The 15,198-nt window shown below is 35.7% G+C and overlaps 1 protein-coding gene across 1 annotated transcript in view; it reads right to left on the reverse strand.

Moving 5' to 3' along the window:
- LOC139743502 (uncharacterized) overlaps window positions 1-8,906 on the reverse strand; it is a 69,970-nt gene extending 61,064 nt beyond the window's left edge. The window contains exon 1 of the mRNA XM_071653983.1: window positions 8,810-8,906. Within this exon, the coding sequence (XP_071510084.1) occupies window positions 8,810-8,906 (97 nt within the window). The remainder of the gene's footprint in view (window positions 1-8,809) is intronic.
- Window positions 8,907-15,198: the final 6,292 nt, after the last annotated feature.

The raw sequence follows: 15,198 nt of genomic DNA on the forward strand, positions 1-15,198 counted from the left end.
GTGCGACGCTAGGTTTACCATCCACATCTGAAAACAAAATCTAGGTACTCAGTTCAACAGCAAATTCTCTTCTGGCCAACGATCACATTGGTTGAAATAATACTCATCATCGCTTTCTGGTGTTGAGATAGAGAAAACAACACATTTCTCCGACATACCAAATTGGTTTCGGAATAGTCAGAAATAGGTATTAAAACACATAGCGCATGTCAAGTAGCATGAGACAGACAGATACACACACACACACACACACACACACACACACACACACACACACACACAAGTGCTAAATGAGATGCAGAAGATGTAGGCCATTTCCTGTGGGGGAGGCTATTCTAAAAATTATTCTGCCATCATCTTGCTTTTGTGAGGCAATGCACAATGCCATTGAAGAAAAAGCAAACTAAATGTGATATACAATTATGAAAGCAAGGCTAAATCTACTTTCACAACCATGGGAAAATTAACTTGAAAGACTTCTGCCCATACTGATTATCCATTTCAGTTACATCTCTGTGATCTGAGAGTGTACTATGTCACCGTCTATTTGACGATTTACACTATTGATTCTGGTTATTGTTTTTAAAAATGGCCCTGTAAACATTGTCGATTGAGCTGATGATGATGATCAATTATGAACAATAGTACTCAAGAATAAAACAGTTGTACAAAATCATGTCATACAAAATATCAGTAAATTATGTATGTATGAGAGAAATTCTTACGAGAATAGAAATATAATGTCATGTGAAATAAAGAACTCAAAACAAACGTGATTGATATTACCCAAAGGATCGTTGACCTATATAATGCATGATTTTATTTTTTTTGGCCATCATACCATGTGACACATGTATGAGCGTGACATTTTGAATTGTGCATTATGAACGGAATCCTAAATCAATCCTTCGGCCATGTGGCTGAGATATTTCGCACTACAAATGTTATGTAGTCCTTTGTAGAAAAAAAATAATTGTAATAATAATAATGATGATAATAAAAATGATAATAAAGTCAATCAAATGCACACTTCTGTCATGTGCTTCTTTTTATAGAAAAAAAAAGTACAATGTATGTAATTCATGCTTAAACGTAAATGTACATAAGTCCTGCGTATACAAATGTATGGCGGTTGCCCTATACACAAAAGAGCCGTTTCCATGCATCTTCCTCTCAGCGAGCATTGGTCTTTTTGGTTTCATTTGGGCTTTGGTTCCTTGTCATGTAACTTGAATTGACAGATAACTCTTTGGTTGTGGGATTTCATGACTACATCCATGTTTTTCATGCAGCTGTAGCTCACTTATATATATGAAGACCTGAATATAAGAACGACCCAAGTCCAATTTTTGGCCAAATTCAGTTTGACATGGGAAATTGTAGCTAATGCATGGACTCATCTTGTGTATAAATGATAGACCCTAATCACCCCGGAAGTGCCTTAAATGAATGAGTGGAATTTTATATGAATGTAAGAATGACCCAAGTTCAGACTTGGGTAATTTTTGCATTCATAATAAAGCGCCCTCTCTCGTCTCTCCTTGTTGATGTGCAGGCCTATTCATGTATGTACCACAAAATGAACATGACTTGCTAGACAGTCGTGAGGAGTAAGGTTGGGAAAAAACGAAGGAATGGACGCAAAATATGAGCAAAAGTCTTTAGAGCAGTGCGGGAAAGGCACAAAAATTGCCAAAGAACCAAGTTCCTGTCATTTGAATAGCACAATATTATTGGGAAATCATGTGGAGAAATTTGGTAGAAATCAAGCAATCAAACCAATTTAGAAGATGGAGAGAGTAGTGAAATGACAGCATTTTTACCTTACCTTTGAACAAATGGCCAAACAGATTCAGAGAATTGATGTCTAGTATAATATAATGTGTATAAGTTTATGAATATATACTTTCCCGTATATGCTGCAGAGAAACGGGGAAAACTGTGACATTTTGCAATTTAAGCTTGGCCAATAACCTTTGACCCTTGACCTTAGGTACAACTGTATGTGCAAGCATGAGTTGATGCAACAGCTTTATCCACTTATTTATGCATGTGCAAAGTTTCAGCTGGGTACCTCTAGCAGTTCCTTAGTTATATCGTCCACATATTATTGCTTATAAGAGACAGATGGAAAACATTTCCACGCATTTACATACATGCACATGGAAGCTCCATGTATACACACAGACGTGCACATACACAGATACACACACATGATGAATTAGTGATGAGGGACATTATACTATGGTGGACAACAACATATTTGTAGGCCATTTGCCATACGTACTAAAAGCTGGAAAAAGTATCAAACCTGTCTTCTCTATTGCTTTTACCATACAATTAATATAGCAGCCTATCCTGTATGTGATTCAAAGAACGACCCAAGTCCATTTCCATGATTCAAAGAACGACCCAAGTCCATCACACAAAATTGCCTCTCCACAATTAATGTAAATTTTACTTGTGACAATAATTTATGTGCCCATTTATTTATACAATGTTACCTTCCCATCACAATTGAATAGAATAATATTGGCCAAATAAAAAAGATATGAAATTTTTTTAAGTTTACTCGAAACGACCTTCCATGGACTTGGGTCGTTCTTACATTCAGATACTCATATATCTATATCTATATCTATATATATATATATATATATATATATGATATATATACATATATATATATATATATATATATATATATGTGTGTGTGTGTGTGTGTATATATATATATATATATGTACAGTGTATACATATATATATGATATATTATAGGAACACGGAAAAAGACCCCCAAAAAATCAAAAAGATCAATGCCCGCTGAGAGAAAGATGCATAAAAACGGCTTTTGTGTAAAAAGCAACCGTCAGACGAGGAAACATGTTAAATTATGTTTAATCAAGCACGAAAAAGAAAAAATGAAACCCAGCTCTCAAAGTGCATCTGCAGCCTGAAAGATAAACATGCAAATTTCACGTTAACGTGAGACATCAAAAAATAGTCAACTTAACCCTAAGAAAGAGTGGCCTGTGCAATCTCTGCCTCGATGAGAAGGTCATTATCATTCGAAACAAAAACGCGCTCAACAAAAGGTCCAAACTTTCATCAAAATGTAGACATCAAACAGGCAAACTATCCAAGTGTCAAGCCGATTCGCTGCGTCACATAAACACAGAAGCACATCACTTTGAAAGTCAGTCTGCCTGGAAATCGCAACAGCGTGAAACCGCCGGTAGCGGACAAGCGGTAAGCCTATCTGGCTTCAGACGCGATCACAATATGTCTGAAAAACTTGGCAAAGGTGATTTGGTCTGGACAGTATTTCTGTTCAAACTTAGACAACCTTTCCCGCGGTGTCTAACGCTCACCTGAATATCGCCAGTTAAAAAGTTCACAAATAAGATGGTACCTGGTAGTCAGTCCTACATTTCCTGCTGACCTGTTATACATTTTGTGGAGATAAGGCCTGGAAGACATACTGCCCCTGTGGAGAGTTGAACCGCTTACATTTTGTGTACATTACTCCATTTTTATGTACGCGCTTAAGGACAGTGCTACATTGAACATGTTGAAGATCTGGTCAACTCTACTCGCTTGACATATGTTGGATTACCTGTGCACATTGAGTGGATTATTCATCTGTCCATCGATAATTAATCATCAGCATATCGAGAATCATTCAGGTGTGCATCAAGTATCATATTTCGGACATCCAGCCTTTGTGAAATTTATTTATTCATTTATTCATTTATTTATTTATTTATTCATTTATTTATTTATTTATTTATTTCATATTCATTTATTTCCAGCAGTAGGGTGGATAGCCCTTTCAGCACAGCTGATTTTCAAAGGGGTCCACTTGACTTACATATAACATTCATATAAAAAACAGCGATGAATACACATTTAAACTTGTACAACATGGGTATGAAATCATTGTTAAAAGAATTAAAAAGATGACTTACAGTCGACAAATTAATAAATTCATCAAAATTATTTCAGTAGCAAATAGAAACAAATTATACACAAAATGACTCACAGTCGACATCTTAATATCACATATTAAAATAATGGCAGTAATAGAAATAGCCGGACAAAAACAAGAGAGATATACTCAGAGAACTAAACTTAACACAACTAAATACATAACCAAAATACTAATCAACGACAACAAAAATGTATTTGAGTGTATGTGTGTATACATTATGAAGAAGGGGATATCTAAAACCGGAAGCTTGGAACCGGTGACCAAATGATAAATAAAGCAATACTTGATAAGAAAAAAATATTGAGAATATGAATATAAATATATCACATTACACCTTAAGAAGTCTGGATCTCATTTTTCATCTTCTTACAAAAACAATGTATATCTTTTGTGTTTCGGGTGACCAATGACAATGAATTGAATAAACCTGAACTTGCGTATATAAAAAACTTCTTTTTATAAAATTTGTTTTAGGTTTGGGTAACCAAATTTGAACCTGAGAATTACGGAGTTTATAACTGTGTTCTTTGAAATGTATTCTTGACGAAAGATGTTGTGGTGCAAAACCGTACAAACATTTATGCAACAAAATCACATTTACTCTTTTCCAACGAACATATATTGAATAATTACCTGATTTACTAAACAATATCGAGGTTCTTTCTAAATTATCTACCTTTAAAACAATACGTAAAGCTCTTTTCTGTAAAACAAACAGCCTATTCAAAGTGGACTTTGCAGCATTACTCCATACTGGTGAGCAATAATCCAGATGAGATTGAATAATAGAAAAATACAACATTTTTGCAACTTTAAAATTCACACAAAACCGGATTTCCTCAGTAAGAACAAATTTCTCAAAATTTTCCCTCTTATGTAATCCACGTGAAGTTTCCATGTAAGGTTTGGATCAAATACAACTCCTAAAATTTTGCATTTATATACTTCTTTCAATCGTATACCATTTATTTGAAGAATAATACCAGAATCATGAAAATACTTCAACTTCTTCCTGGAACCCCAAATCATATATTCTGATTTATCAGCATTCAAAACCAGGTTATTAGCCATCAACCACGTAGAAATCTCTTTCAAATCTTGATTTATACATCTTGTCATTTCAACAGGATTATTGGAGGAAAAATACATACATCATGTATGTATTTATCTGCGTAAAGAGATAAATCACAATGTTTGACCGTATGAGTAATATCGGTTATAAAAAGTAAAAATAATACCGGCCCCAGTATCGAGCCTTGTGGCACCCCATACACAACAGGAGCAGGGTAGACATGGCACCATTCACTTCTGTTCTTTGCATTCTTCCGTTTGAATAATTCATAAACCACAACAGGCTGGTGTGGTCAAACCCATATAGTCTTAACTTTTCAACCATTATTGTGTGGTCGACCATATCAAAGGCCTTTTTCAAATCTAATGTTACAAGCCCAGAAACCAGACCTTTATCCATACTGGACAGTAAATTTTCGGTAACATTATTTCAATAAAGCTGTGGTAGTGGAGTGACCGTGTCGAAACCCTGACTGATTAGTAGACAAAATAGAGTATTCAGATAGGTATTTGGTGACTTGAGAATTAACAATTCTTTCAATGACCTTAGACAAAACCGGTAGAATGGAAATAGGTCGATAGTTTGCTAACTCTGTTTCCTTGCCGCCTGTGAATAAAGGAACGACTTTAGCACATTTCCATTCACGCGGGATGACCCCGCTGAAAAGGGATAAATTAACTATGTGAGTAAGTGGCAAAAGAATACATGGCGTTGACAGTTTAACGAATCTCGCAGGTATTCCGTCCAAACCTGTAGCTTTATCTAAAGACATATTATCAAATACATTACGAACATCACTTTCAGTCACTTTAGTAAATACAAAAGTTGAATCAGACTCCATCTTCATATACTGTCCAAAATCTCATTGAAACATTGTATCTTGTTTTATCTGATGTACTATGTTCGAAAAATAATTGTTTAACACATTTGCCAATTCCAAAGAATCAGTAATTTCCCTATTATCTATTTCAACATAACACACATCTCTATTTTTAGCTTTAGTGGGTAATACCTTTCGTATAACTTTCCACACCTTTTTACTATTTCTTTGATTTTCATTAATACCATTTAGTGCATAATTCTGCTTCAATTTTCTCATAATCAATGTTACTTCATTTTTCAACTTTCTATAATGATTCCAATCTCTACTACTATTTAATAGTCTTTCTAGCTTTCTTTTCAGCTCTATCTCTCTTATGCATCATATCTTTTACTTCAGCGGTTATCCAGGGTACATTTATTTTGTTTTACTCTTCTTTTCCTAAGTGGTGCATGTTTATCAATGACTTTTTTATACTTCGTTATCCACTTCAGGTAAGCCTCCTCAACATCTTTTTCTTCTGTGACATCCTCCCACAATTCATTAGACAAATCTCTTTAAAAATTGTCAACATTCATTCTCTCAAATGCACGTATCATTACATACTTATGGTGTTGAGTTTTATGTTTAACTCGACCCCAAGTTGCTGTCACCATGTAGTGATCACTGAGACACATTGGTATAACATCGCATTGAGTAACTTTCTCAGGGGCAGACGTCAACATGAGATCAATAACTGTCGAGGAGGAGGGGGTAATTCTTGTTGGCTTATCAATCAATTGTGTTAAATGATAATCCTAAGCAAATGTCAATAATCGCTGGGTGGACGAACTTTTACGCTGAGTTAGAGCATTACAGATCAGATCACCCAACAACATAACATCAAAACCTAATATTTCGATTTTTTGGAATATATTATCTAACTTTCCAAACAAAGATATTTTAGAATTTGGTGGTCTATACCAAAGACACATCAGAAAATGCTTCTGCTTGATTCTATCAATTTGTATAACAAGCAGTTCCAAATCGCCATCCATCAAGTCATGCCTGACTTCACAACAAATACCCTTTTAACATAAAACAATATTCATCCGCCATTCTTATTCCTGTCTTTTCTTATTGTAATATAACCATCAATTTCTACAGCTACGTCTGGGATACTTTCGTTTAGCATACTTTCACTGAAAGAAATAATGTGAAGTGGTGATTTCGGGAATATGTATCTTATCTCATCAATGCATTTATACATTTAGGTGAGTAACATGAAATTCCAGATTGGCTCGAGAGTAATTTACATGCATCATTAAAATTTGTGTAGGACATTGGAAGGTTACCACTATTTCTGGCGTCATCACATGTTGATTATTTGATTGGTAAACATCAAAATTGGTAAGATCATGTGCATTCATGAAAGGTAATTCCCCGAAAATGCATTTGCTACATATCCAGTCTTCATTGGACAGAAATACGTTTGTACAAACAGTACAGCACTTCACATGAACCCAATGAACGAGATGACATAGAACATGCGGTTACTGCATCTGACCAGGGAGGTGAGAGGAAAAGGAGTGGGCACTCAGCCCTGAGGATTTTCCCTATCACTCAACATGGGATTATAAGGGATCAGTGCCCCAACGAACAAGTTTGGGGGCCAGACAACTCGCCCTCGTTTTTCGAGGGCGAGATGTCTTGGGTCCGAGGGCGAGTTGTCTTAAGTGGCGAAGGAATATACCCCGAATGATTGATTTAATCCCAGACAAAATAAAAGCTGCTTCAAAATAATTTTGCATTTATCTGCCTAAGTTAAATATCAGAATACACACAGTTTTAATTTTCTCCGATTAAAATCATTTTTAAAATGAAAATTATGGGTGTAAGTTAACAGAAACACAATGCAGGCTACAATGCATGCCGCGCCAGCGGGAGAAAAAGAGGCGAGGGCGAGATCGTATCTTCTTCTTCTTTTGCTGAATAAACGAAGACAGTGAAATATTAACCTACTATCTAGCATCATTAATCAATAATACAAACCTGAATCATAAATGAAGTCTAAGAGGTGCATTTAAAGTCTAAAAATTTACTGCAGTTTGCCGAGAAGAATCAGGGGGCGAGCACAAACTTGGCATGGACGATTCGGCAATTCTAGCGATCTCAGGGCTGGGAAAATGCGATAACAAAATGCCATAATTTTCATTTTAAAAATGATTTTAATCAGAGAAAAAAGAAACTGTGTGCATTCTGAAATTTAATTTAGGCAGATAAATGCAAAAACATTTTTAAGCAGCTTTTATTTTGTCTGAAATTAAATCAAACATTCGGGGTATATTCCTTCGCCACTTGAGACAACTCGCCCTCGAAAATCGAGGGTGAGCTGTCTCCGGGGCGACCTGTCTCGAGGGCGAGTTGTCCTGGATCCCACAAGTTTCACCTTCCTGATCTGACTGTTATCATGTAAGCGATCGTATTATTAATTGTATTGCCAGATCTAATGATTTAATGCCAGGTATATTGTGACATGCAAAGAAGAAGATCGCAATCACCAATAACGTTTATCATCAGCACTCATCATTTATCACAATTAGTATCATTACTTTTTTTTATTAAAAGCGACATCACCATGATTTTATGTTCATCAAGACAACTAATTCCCCTACTATGATTTGTTAATTATTACAATGATTATCTTCGATCATTTCTTTCATTCATATTGTCATTGTCATCATTACAATCTTTCTTTAGCAACATCAAAATCATTCGATCACCAAACAATAATCCATAATCATGTCGTTTATTCTTTCACCATCGTCATCACCATCATTGGTCTTTCACCACGTCTATGCCAGAGCAACCACGCACACTTCAGTGTTATAGCACCATAAGAATTGACCACAAATTTGAGCAACACAAATAGGGTTGATCTTCTTACCTTGTACCAAAGATACACACAAGACTGTAAGCGTCGCAACTATCGCGTGTGATGCCAAAGCCTTGGCAGTGAAGTCTGGGATGTTTCGATGCGACATTGCTGTGCAAATTTTGAAGCAAGAATTTGAAGTTCTTCCAGTCTGACGAGGGTTTTTGTCACAGTGCCAGTGGTGCATCAGAAATCTAATGTCTTTTGTCTTAAAATCCTGTTCTCCTATAAGTGGACATCATACTGATATAATTTTACCAAGAGGTACGGCAATAAAGTACAAATATTTCAGCGTGAATAAAGAATGCGCATTTGCAAATAGACTCTGACAACTTTGTCTGACGTCCGAAGCTTTGGTATGGCACTCTCACTCAGAATCAATGATGAACAAATCAACAGGAACTATACATATCACGCTACGCGCAAACTTATAGAATGTAACATTAATTTCTTCCTTTACTTTTTTTTCCCGCCAAAAGATGAGGAAGCGAAAAAAAAAAGAGTCACATGACTCGTCAACCTCACATCATCATGGAGCTTTAGATTTGCGCTGGACGCTCTCCTCTTTCCCTGCGTCTTACTGAAAAGTAACTTTAGATTACGCTAGGTCGCAACCAATAAAAAATAAAATGGCGCCGCCATGATCGGTGCATCAAAAGTAGCTCTCTGCGTCGTGAACTGAACCACGGACCTAATACACATGGACATTTTAGCATGCTTCACTGCTTTGATCCCATGATCGTCACCGCCAGCAAGCCGAGAGAAGAACAAGACGGAGATTCGAGAAATCTAAAACTATATGCACAGAAGAAAATAACTTACAAAAATCAAGTAAAGTGTTGTTTGTTGTTTATTTATTCCCGTCACAATTAGTCAAACATATACAAATATCAAAATAAAACAATGTTGAAAGCGGCTGGATAAGCCTCACTCAGTAAATATTGCCATCATGGCTTTCTGTTTTTCAGGAGGGTCCAGTTACATTTATAAATCATTTACTGCATAAAACTACTTATTACACACGAACAAATCAAAAACGCCCCCCCCCCCCCCTATCCTAATATAAAAGCCCCTGCATAATCAACTTTAATCAAGCTCAAACACTGCATATAGCATTATACCTGTCTATAATCTGTTACCTGTCTATAATCTGTCACCTTTTATACGCCGTGTACTTTATACTCTGTTACCTTTTTACTCTGTAACATATATAATGTAATAAATATAACACAATTCAAATCGATTAGCCAGTAAGACCCATTGACGAATGAATGTGCTCTTTAATATGCCTTTGGAATGTATTAAAAGTTATTGCCTTTTTTACATTAAAAGGAATCACATTAAAGTGAAAGCTCCCTCTATAAGAAATCATTCGCTTACAATAATTAGTCCTTGTTGTTGAAATCTTTGTTATAATTAGATCGCGATGAATATTTATAGTGAATGTGCAATTGTGGTGTATGTTAGGAAATCATTCCTCAAACAATTTCGCTTATGAGAAGCAGGCAGTTTTAAAAAGAAAGCTAACATCTCGGCAGAATGATTGTCATTTGTAATCTCAATATTTCACTTCTCTCCATGCAGCTTATTCCAGAGCAAAACGGGAAAGTAATTGTAGAGAACAGATATATCTTGCCATTAGGCAAGGTCTTACATGTGTGCGAAAATGTGCGAATCAGCAGTTACCCATCTTTTGACACAAAATTTGTAATGATCTCAGGTTGCTGCTCCTCATCATCTGTATTTGTTCAAAGACATTTCCGTCTGAAAAAAGGCACATCGGCGAAACAAGACTGAAATGAGGGAAAAGATTCTTTTGTTAGTGACGATACGTGATCACAAAATCGTTATTGTCCAGACACCTGAATGCACTCATTAAGATGCACATAATCAGGTGCCGGCGACGATCATTACATCAAAGAAAGACTGCTGCAGTGAACAGTCCATGTATAATAGGTTCAAGATTGAATGGACGTAAAAATAACCCAGAACGCGTAGCGAAAACTGAGACGACGCAAGCAATAAATCGATTAAGTTTGATAAGCGATTTTGCGCATGCTCAGAACATTTTTTTTTCCTCCGAACTTCCCCGTCGCGAAAATATACAGCTCCCTATTGGTTCGGAAGGCTAGAAAGCAAGATTCCCTTTTTTAATGTCTGACTTGCTTATTTTACATGTCTGTACAATTCAAGAGTGACTTTAATCAATGTTAATAGTCAAATACTTTGCGGAGGAAGAAATCATTTTCACACCAAATTTATTTTCCTGAACTGATGCCACTAACCAAAATTCGCAGCAGTCATCAATTGAAGAAGCGAATTAACAGTTGGTTTGCTGTATAACCTTGGATCTTATTATGCAGACTTTGTTTGTTTTCATGAATTTTAAAATTTCTCTTCTCGAAAACTAGTGGCTGGATTTTGCCCACCTAAAAGAAATCGTAAATATGGGAGGGAGAGATGGGAATTCTAAAATAATATATACAAACAGTAATGGTGTCCATAGGGACTGGTAGGGTGGGCTCCAAATATCCAAAAAGTGAGAGAGTATATTTCTGCAGGGGGCCGCATGCAGGAATTCCATTGTTTCAAGATGTTTTGTTTTGTTTAGTTCTTTGATTTTTTCATTGACTTGTCTCAACTGGAGCGTCATGCAAGTGCTCTGCTCATCCAAGTAAGCGTAAGAGGCGTAGGTCTCTTGTTCGAAAGTGAGACAGGGACAGACATCAGTCTTTTTCATCATAATACTTTTGTTTATATTGCAATATTAGTCTCAAAAACCCGCATTAGATTTTCGCCGTCAGATTCAATAAAATATTGATAGCAATTATGTGACTAGCCTCCTTATTTTGTCAAACAGTATGGTTATTCTCGTGCGCAATCCAAATGTCGAGATTTCTATTATGAGAAAACAATAAACATTTACTACAAAATTTGTCTCTATATCACCCCCCCCCCCCCCATGCAAAAAAAAAATCAAATGAGTGCAAGATTGACGTTTATAGTACGCTACAGTTTCATGAACAATTTACTAACACTGTACAGTAATTGGCGCACAAATTTAACTTCCGGTATTTTCTCTTTTTTTCCTCAGAACGTTTCAGTTTTATACATTTGCATGTTATCAAGAATGTCTACAGTTTTTAGCCTACATCACTGGGCTTAATGTGTCGGTCTCGTGGGTCTTTTTGTTTAATTTAATAGTGTCGAACTTGTGGGCCTTGTTTGCCTAGTGTCTGACTCATGGGCCCTATTTGCCTATTGTCGAGGTCATGGGCTTTGTAACTCGTGGGTATGGAACTCATGGCGTGCATCCAATGGTTCGTATACGAACCATCGGGTCCACAAATTCGCCCACAAGTTCGACACTATCAAATTGAAGTTGATTTTGAATATTTTGATTGATATATCACTTTGTTATTCTCTCTGTAATGGCACCATAACTACTAGTATATTGTACCGAAATGAATCATGATCATAACTTTGTTTTTATGTATTTTCATTTTTAGATACGAGTCTCGGCATTATTTCGAGTAAAACCTAGACTCTTTGTAACTTGGCTCAGAGTACTTCATGTGTACCTAGGGGCTTGATATGATTCGGCATGCAGAACCATTCTCAAATTGCCATCTTATCACATGTAATCACTTTTGTTTAATAATGTTTGATGTGAACAAGATACCGTTTTTTTTTTTTTAGAATGATGAATAGCTAAAGGATGGGAATTGATTTCTTTGATACGTTGCTTTCCCTCTTTTTTGACACTTTTCATATATTCATTATTTTTTTCCAGTAAAAGATGGTCTGATATCCAGCTCCTATTGTACTGCCTGTGATGTTGCGTATATATATATTTATCTCGTATCTGAAATTGATTTTGCATCTCTTCTGCGCTGATATTTCACGTTGCTATATCCCTCATAACTTCACGATTATCTTTAGCTTTATTTACTTTTGGTTTTTTTTTTCTTGTAAAACATATAGTTGATATAACTGGAAATAGATGACAATGCTGAATCGAGAAATAGAAATAGTACTTCGTTCTTCCGTTTTCAGGACAAACAACTTTAGCTGCTTAGGCTTTGTAAATTTTCCGTGATTGGATACTATTAAGGAAATGACATTTTTCATAGATTTTTCCAGTGAATACACTTTCTTGATTTCTTGCCCGTGTTTTACTGCTATAGGTGGAGTTGTTGATCATGACGACAAGGCTTGATTTCATTTTTATCTTTTCATTGATATTTTGCCCATCATAGAGAAGGACAATAACCTTTTAACATGTATCAGGAAAGCATTTAGATGATAACGCTCTGTTAACTTTCCGTGATTTGATACTATTGAGGAAATTACACTTTTCAGATGTTTTTTTTTTACCGACAATGAAAATACTTTCTTGATTTCCATCCCCTGTTTTACCGCTATTAAAGTTGTTGTTCATGTATAAGACAAGGTTAGACTTGATTTTGGATCTTTTCATTGATATTTTATGATGCTATTCCCCTTATTATTTCACAACGATGACTAACTTTTGCTTTAATATTTTGATGTATAGCTTCATTTAAGCGTGGAATATTTTTGTTTTGTAGATACCTAACTGGAAGTAAATAGTAATTTTGCTTGGAGGAATACAATATCCTTTTAAAGTGTTTTCAGGGGAAAAAACACTTGATGAGAAGGATGCATGTTATCAACTTTCAGTTAAAGGACTTGTGCGATGCATATTAAATTCAACTGTGTTGATCCATAGTTCCCTGATCGTCACTTCTGTGGCACAGAGAAAATATATACCCCACAGATTGTATAATAATGTTTCAGCTTCTATCTTTAGAGCACAAGGATGCGCCCACAAAAAAAAAAAATCCAAACCGAGATTCTTTCGTATACATAATTTCTCAATAAGTGCTACATTACTAATTTGATTTACAAAAGATTATGGAATGCACAAACCTTTAAATTGAGCATAACTTGCCTGTATCCATATGTTACCAAAGCGATTAACAAAGACACAATAGAAACAAGGAGTGCTTGACACTGTCATCTATAAAATCTTTGTTTGATTTCTGTGTGTGTGTGTGTGTGTGTGTGTGTGCAGAAAATAGCAAAAAAAAATATTCTAAATATGGAACATATTTATATGTTCTGTTTGCCAAGTAGGTGATGATCAATGTACACCGTGTACCATGTAAAAAGTATTGTTTACCATTGGGAGCACTGATGCTTATGTGTAGGTTAGTTAGATCAAAAAATATCTCACATATAAACATTTTGCAATGAAGCCTAAAATATAAGGAGGTATCATTATTTTTCTCAGTAAACCATAACTGTAGACGGTTTATTCTAGAAACATTAATTTATAACGTTTGTTCACATTTTGCATATTTAACAATACTTGATATGGGCTATACAGATATAATTTTTTACGTTGGTTGTTTCTCACATTTAAGAACTAGTTTGCAGCACTAAAGCTGGGTTTTTGTTTAATCTGCAATTGGTAAATAATGCATTTTATCAACACAAGTTGACATGCACTTGTATTGCATAAATCTTTATAACCTTTCGTGAGTGGATATTGAGGAAATAACACTTTTTTATAGATTTTTTTTTTGGTTCCAGTGATATTGATTTCCAGTCCCTAATGTACCGCTTGTAAAATTGTTGGTGATGAATAATGTATGGATGTATGTATGTATGCATGTACGTATGTATGTAGGCCTATCTGTATTTGATTTGAAAAGAAGAACAAATACATTTACCTTTGATTAACTGAAAATATTTGTTCTAGTGCAGGAACCTATACCTGCAGGGCTGCCATTACTTGAAAAGAACGCCAAACTAAGTTTCCTGCCAAATATTCAGTAACACCAAAATGAAATGCCCGTATCACGGCATGTCCGGATGTTGTTGTGGCAATATCGGAGTAAATACCCTGAGGGTATGGGCCTATAGGAACGACTTTGGCAAAGGTTACCGTGACAACGTCTTGAAAATATTTGGCGTGGAGCAACAGCCCGCCCTGACAAACAGGGTGGACAAGATTGCCCAAACGAGTTTCCAGAAGCTCTGTTGGAAGGGGAATCGCAATGTTACTGTACAGTGGATATTGCATGTTGAAGTGGCTGTATCCAGGCACTCGGACCATGGTCAGAGTTTGTACACACGTGATAGTTGTACACATTGCAGTCTAATCGGGGGAAGGATCTATATCAGTCCAAACCTTTATTTCCGATGAGCATTAGGCTTACGTTTGATTTTTTTTTCTTTACTGATACAAGTGTTCATCATGTTGCATATAGATTTTCCCCTATAAAGCCACCAGACATTTTATTCATAACACAGTGGATGTTTCATCCGGTTATTCTGAAATTTCTGCAATGAAGAAGCAGCATAATAGTGTACAC

The sequence above is a fragment of the Diadema antillarum genome, unplaced genomic scaffold (genome assembly GCF_040938485.1).
Source record: "Diadema antillarum isolate AM-2024a unplaced genomic scaffold, OU_Dant_1.0 seq00001089_RagTag, whole genome shotgun sequence".
Taxonomy (NCBI): Eukaryota; Metazoa; Echinodermata; class Echinoidea; order Diadematoida; family Diadematidae; genus Diadema; species Diadema antillarum.